The sequence below is a fragment of the Siniperca chuatsi genome, linkage group LG2, assembly GCF_020085105.1.
Source record: "Siniperca chuatsi isolate FFG_IHB_CAS linkage group LG2, ASM2008510v1, whole genome shotgun sequence".
Classification (NCBI taxonomy): Eukaryota; Metazoa; Chordata; class Actinopteri; order Centrarchiformes; family Sinipercidae; genus Siniperca; species Siniperca chuatsi.
The window spans coordinates 23,003,725-23,009,900 of NC_058043.1; the positions used below are offsets into that span (position 1 = coordinate 23,003,725).

At 43.7% G+C, this 6,176-nt stretch overlaps 1 protein-coding gene across 1 annotated transcript; it reads right to left on the minus strand.

The window, feature by feature from the left end:
• Nucleotides 1-301: 301 nt before the first annotated feature.
• Nucleotides 302-2,453, minus strand: msx1a (muscle segment homeobox 1a). Its single transcript, XM_044181067.1, has 2 exons — nt 1,857-2,453; nt 302-1,636 (listed from the first exon to the last, which is right to left on the minus strand). The coding sequence occupies exons 1-2, from the start codon at nt 2,287-2,289 to the stop codon at nt 1,218-1,220; spliced, it is 852 nt and encodes a 283-aa protein (XP_044037002.1). The 5' UTR covers nt 2,290-2,453; the 3' UTR covers nt 302-1,217.
• Nucleotides 2,454-6,176: the final 3,723 nt, after the last annotated feature.

Consider the following 6,176-nt stretch of genomic DNA (forward strand, 5'->3'; position numbering starts at 1 on the left):
ATCAATATTCCTATTTTCTATTTTTAAACACGGTTTTAAAGGCCTGATAATAATTACCCCTTCTGCTTCTTCTTCCCATATAAACTTGCTTGTCTCAAGATGATATGTCAACACTCACAAAAGGCCTAAACTTCGCCCTAAAAATAGATAAAGAATTGTAAAATCCTAAATATTGCTACCTGAAGTTTTCATTAAACATACAACTTTTTTTTTCTTCCAAGCACAGTTTCTCCTGCTGCTGTGAAATAGTCACATTTTGGCTACAGGCACCATGCAAGTGTCAGTCAAAACGAACAACTGCTTAATGAAAAAGAATAAACAATTTATTGTTAAGTTATGTCACAAATATATTCATAATATAAATGAGGATATTCTTCAAATATACATTATTTTACAGTACACACATCCCTTCCGAAGGGAATCATTCCAACAACAGACGGTGCTGTTATAAAAACAAATGCTGTGGTTCTCCAAATTCACAAAGAGCATTCATTGACACTGAATTCAGTAACCCACTGTAGTTACGCATTGATATGAATGCAAAAAATGGAAAGTATGGTTTCTGCAGTGTGACAGCGGCCCACTGATGCATGGAAGCCCAATTTAAGTTTGTCAAGCTGCGCAATAGTCTCTGACTTACTCATAGAAGCCGGTATAATAGCCTGTCACCTGGCTGTAAGCAGCCATGAAGGTAGGAGTGGGCTATCTTTGACACACTGGGGCACAGCCTAGTGTCCATACTTGACTGTCCATTCGTAATATTTCGCCCTACAGGTACTAAATGGTTTTCCACCTCTGCACCGCAAAAATATCCATCTTAAAGTCATTTAGTCTCACACTCTCACACTTATTTTTCTGAAGTAAGATTTCTAGTATCAGTTCGTTCTCCACTGGCATTATTATTTCAAAGTCCACTGACACAAACAGATTTAAGACTCGAGATTAAATGACTAATGAAGTTGGATTATTTTTGCAGTGTGTGAACTTACTGGCGAGGTCAAGAGAAGTGGATAAACTTCAAGGTCCTCAGAAGGGGGTCTGTTTGGAGGTCTTGGCCCCCTGACAAGATGTGACACTGAGCTCACCGGCAGGATGCCTCTTTATTTAGCACACGCTCACCTCACTTGTCCGAAGGGCCCCCTCTCGCTCGGGGCCCTCAGAAAGTAGTTTAAACCCCCTTGTGTGCCACTGCACGTGCCCATCGTCCTCCGTCCCTGTCAAGCGAGGTGGTACATACTGTATCCGACGTGAGCGGCGTACAGTCCGACGGGGGAAACCGGCAGCGAGTGCCTCTGGAACGGATGCGACCCTGCGTAAGACGCGGGGACGTGCGCACCGAGAGGAAATGAAATCCCGAAAGCTGGAGGCAGCATAGGCTTAGCTGCCATTTTCAGTTTTTCAAGTTCTGCCTCCTGCAGCCGCTTGGCTTTGGCTCTCCTGTTCTGAAACCAGATCTTGACCTGGGTCTCCGTCAAGTTGAGGGAACTGGAGAACTCTGCGCGCTCGGCGATGGAAAGGTACTGCTTCTGGCGGAACTTCCTCTCCAGGGCCAGCAGCTGGGACGTCGTGAAGGGGGTCCGGGGCTTTCTGTTCGTCTTGTGTTTTCGCAGTGGACAGGCAGGAGGACTCAACCTTCCTGTAAGAGGACAAAACGCTTTCATTTAAAACCTTGGATTGCAACGCGCAATGTCAAATCCACACAAGACAAATCAATTGAGTAAAAATTGTGTGAGTGTCCTAAATCCTATTCCACACGAGTCCAAACATATTTAAGACTAAGAACAAAAAATAACAGATATTTAACTTAGATATTATTTATTTCTATAATCTGGGCGATGCATTGACACCAAACTTACGTGGAGGTGTGGGAGAAAAACGAGGACTCTGTATCCATGAAGTCCTCTCTTGGCTGTCTGGGCTCTCGGGTTTAATCAACACGTCTTCTGGCATGTTCATGATCTCACCCACTGAAAACGAGGAGCTCATTGCTAAAGCAGGAACTGAAGTATCCAGACTACCGAAAGAGCCCATCCTTGCGCCCTTTCCGAGCGCCTGGGACGTCCCGGGAACGGACGTGGCATCCGGGGATGCCACCTCTCGCCTGGGTTTCCTATCAGCCATCAGTGCCTCGACGCTGAAGGGCAAAATAGCAACTTTGGGCTTCACAGTCTCCTCTGCAGGGCTCAGACTGGTCTGCATGTCGTCTCTGCTGACGAGAACCGAGCGGGGAGGGAGGTCTTCAGTTTTCAAACCAGCGGTCAAAGCTGACATGGCGATCGATGGGGCCATACAGGTCCGACTGGCACGGGTGAGGTGGCTAGCTGACTCTCTGGGTATAGTAGAAAGAGTTACACAAAGTTACTGCGGTGCGCCCTAAGGTGACGGTATCCTCATGTTTATGTGACCAAATTGGAGTGCAGGGCTATAATAAGGCAGGCGTGGAGAGAGAGGCAGCCAATCAGGAGCGAGATGGGCTGGTCCCTGCCAGAGACAAAAAAAAGAAAAAAGAAAAAGATTCAGAGTGGGAAAGTTAACAATAGTTACTTTTTTTTAAAACAACCAACTTCAGATAAACACAACAAACTCTTGATGGGCCACGGTTTCATCAAGACTTAATCCCACAAAATGACGTTTTACCCGAAAGTATACCCTGTAGGCTAATTACCCTACCTTGCAGTTATTGACATTTTATAACTGGGGCTATAGGCATGTGCAAGATTTCTATTATTAGCCTTCTCACCATGTTTATACCCTCTCTGATAACTTTTCTGCCACAAACATTTTAACATTTAAACATTTGTTTTTTGTTTTTTTGCTTTTTTCAGATCGACCCATACCATGACAGACTTTGGCCATGTGCTCAGACTGCTGAGGTGAGTCTTGAACATTGCACAACAGTTTACTACCCTCTCTTCATGTGATGAACCTCTCGCAGCGCGCTGTTTATTGATGGCTGCGGGGCTCTAATCAGATTGAAACACACAGGCCTTCGCAGTCATTTAGGGGTAATTATCGGGCTTGGGGGAGGGATCGCTAGGATTTTTCCCCTTTGACTACATCCATTAAAGTCAAAAATGATGTGGCGGGGGTCTGCAGCGTGGGGCCAAGGACAGCTTTAACCCAGGACTGTCATTGATTTACCTGGCTATACCTCACGTGCCTTCTCATTATCTGCAGTCCATAAAAGAGGGAATTTTTATCTATCTACATGCTATATTTCATTTAGAGCGGAAATGTACGGATGCACTAAAGGATTTTCTATCAGATTTAAAAACATTCTAGTCTTAGAGTAAAGACATGTATATAGATCACCTTTTTTTTTTTTTTTTTTTTTTTGCTGTGTAGTCAGTTCTCAGGAAAGCGTATGCGTCGCTAATTACCAGGCATATACAACCTGTCACGATGTGTCAGTCTCCCTAATGGACAGACAAGTTATGTTGTTTTTAGGCGCCAGCAGCGCCCGGATCAAAGCGCTCGACTTTAGGGAGACTATTGAAAAAGTCGAACCCGCAACGAGAGCGCAGCACCGCCTCCTCCTCTACCCGCCCTAGCCCAGGGACACTGAGCCATTCAGCCTGAAACATTTGCTTTTTCTCAGCCGATCGCACGCCACTTCCATCTATTCAAACGAGCGCCATAGTCGGTGTAATATAGGCTCCTCAGAAGAAAAGGTCAGCGCCCACTGGCTGGTTGCTCTCAGAGTCCCTTCCTGAAAAGGATTCCTCGGTGCAAGTGTTTCCCAAGATACACATTAGACCGCAGATCCCTGTCTGAAGAGGTGTTTGTTGTTGTGACTTTGCGCAGGAGTATGCGGGGTGTTAAATACACCCTCAGCCCAATCATCCTCTTAATCTATCTGCCACTTTGCCATCACTTCAGGAAAGGGGAATTAAAATAACCCAGACCCTCTCCAGGACCGCAGGCGGACCGCAGACCCCACGTTTGGAACCAGTGCGTCATAAAGTTTGAACTTGCTGTGGTGCAGTCTAGTCATGGTTGAAACAGCAAATGGCTTCCTTCACTTGAACATTACAGTTAACATTCAAGGTGTCACAAAGATGACACGATAAGGTGAATCATTTACTATTTGGAGAGGCTGTCATTGCTAATTTAAGACTCGAGGTATTTTATGATGGCAATCAAATAAAATAAATGGGGCTTGGAATGTTTATTGCGTTTTATAAATGGTATTAAAAAAATCATGTTTAAGATATTAGAATAATAAATCGATAAAAGTTGTTTCTTTAAAAACAAATAATTCTGCACAACAGTTAGAACTAGAGTGATTTCCGGGTGACGCGTTCATATTTAAAGCCGCAGGTGTTCCTCAATAGTTGTCTCGCATTTACAACAGATAACCTGGTTCCACTCGTTTCATAAAAAACTTAACACACACGTCTTAATTTATCATTTCCTCAACACACGTGTGTGTGTGTGTGTGTGTGTGTGTGTGTGTAGGTGTAGGTAGCAAGGCTCCGCGTGCAGCTGCGGTGTGTTTGGAAACACTTAAAGCCTCTAACCTGGAACGAGTGGCATTGCACCGAAGGCTTTGAAGTCACCGGAGTCTCCGGGCTCCCACGGCCGTCTGAAGTCGCCTCTGCTTGGGGATCCAGCACTTAACCAGTCCTCCGAGCCCGACTCGTTAAACGAGTCCGGCGTAAACACAAATAGGCACACATCATGAGACGCGTTAACCAGTGGTTTCTCATTCGATGACCACAGTCCGAAGATATATCTGCAACATTATCTTCAAGTGTAGGTTAGCTCAGCGGAAAATATGACAAAATAGCCTGCTTTATGAAATGCTGAGTAAACTGGTCTCGGCCAAAAGTTGATTTTAATGAACATCTATTTGTCCTGACTGTTGCAGTGTCCTTGTCTCCACTTTATTTGTCTTGTGAACAGAAGGGACAGCGGTGCTGGAAAACAAAGTTGGTGGCAATTAGCATCCCAAACACTGGCCTTTAAGAAGACTGATGTGCCGTGGAGAAGACGATTACCATACCGTTTTATTTAAATCTCGAGGCAACAAATGAAGGGCCGAGCTGAGATACAAAACAACTGTAAGGCTCATCGGGCCTTTATTTAACTTTATAAACTACTTTGATTCCCAGTCAGGAGGCAGGGACTCCAGACAAAGACCCATTGTTGCCTCCTCTGAAAGTTGTCTTAACCCTTTTCATGCAAGGTCTGTCAATTTAGACTGTAAAGACATAAAAGGGAGAGGCGATGTCAAAAGGCATTTTCAGGCAAAATATTTGCACTTGGTGCAAGTAAATCACTTTCGTCTGGGGACAATGACATCGCTCATGTGAGTATATCTCCTATGTCTTGGTCACATGATGATTTATAGTGAAGTTTGTGCTTGCTCAATGAAGTAAACCGTGTTAGTCAAATTTATGACCACATTTATTTATTTATTTTTTGTTGTGATTTTAAGTTCATTCGATAGCGACTTTATGATGCACCTCAGAGAGAGAGCGAGAGATGAACGAAAACAGCCGGCAGTCCAACCCAGAGTCTCCATAATTATACATAATGTGTCCTATTTCAAAGCAATTAGCGCAATCAGGCGGATCGGGGCACTTTGCTGTTAGTAAGTATAACAATGCCTCACGGTCATTTAAGCTTCAAGATGCCATTCACACGCTGGCTCGCAGGTCCGCCTGCAGACTAGCGGTTTGGCAGGTGTATGTGTGTCCAAAGTCCAAAAGTCATCACCTCGTTTTCTGAAGCCAGTTTATGTTCCGTTAATCAGAAAACACTGCTTCTATCAGGCTCATTACAAATGAAAAGGCCTACTTCGATCTTAAATAGCCTACTGTAGCCTGTAGAGGACAGAAGATAGGCTTTGCAGCTTTGCACTGAAAGTTAAATGTAGGCTGATTTTATCAGTGTGTGGCATTTTAAAAATGTTGCATAAATCATAAAGCCAGGGCAGATCAGATAACAATGGGCCTAATAAGTCTAAGCAGTTAGAAGTAACATATTATAATCATTTCATATAAAAGCCTGTACTATGTAACTCACATATTACCATACCCACTTATTATTTTTTTATTTTAGTCAAAATTGAGTTGATTGTAGCTCATAAGTGAAAAATTAAAAAAAAGCTAACAATCTAACAGCTATTTAATAGGGTACTAAATGCATATTTAGTAGCAACATTCAACATT

What these genes read in the sequence shown, in the direction of transcription:
- msx1a (XM_044181067.1), bottom strand. Translation starts at nt 2,289, where the DNA reads ATGGCCCCATCGATCGCCATGTCAGCTTTGACCGCTGGTTTGAAAACT. An exon ending in TTTTTCTCCCACACCTCCAC is followed by an intron (nt 1,637 to 1,856) that starts GTAAGTTTGGTG and finishes GTCCTCTTACAG; the next exon opens with GAAGGTTGAGTCCTCCTGCC.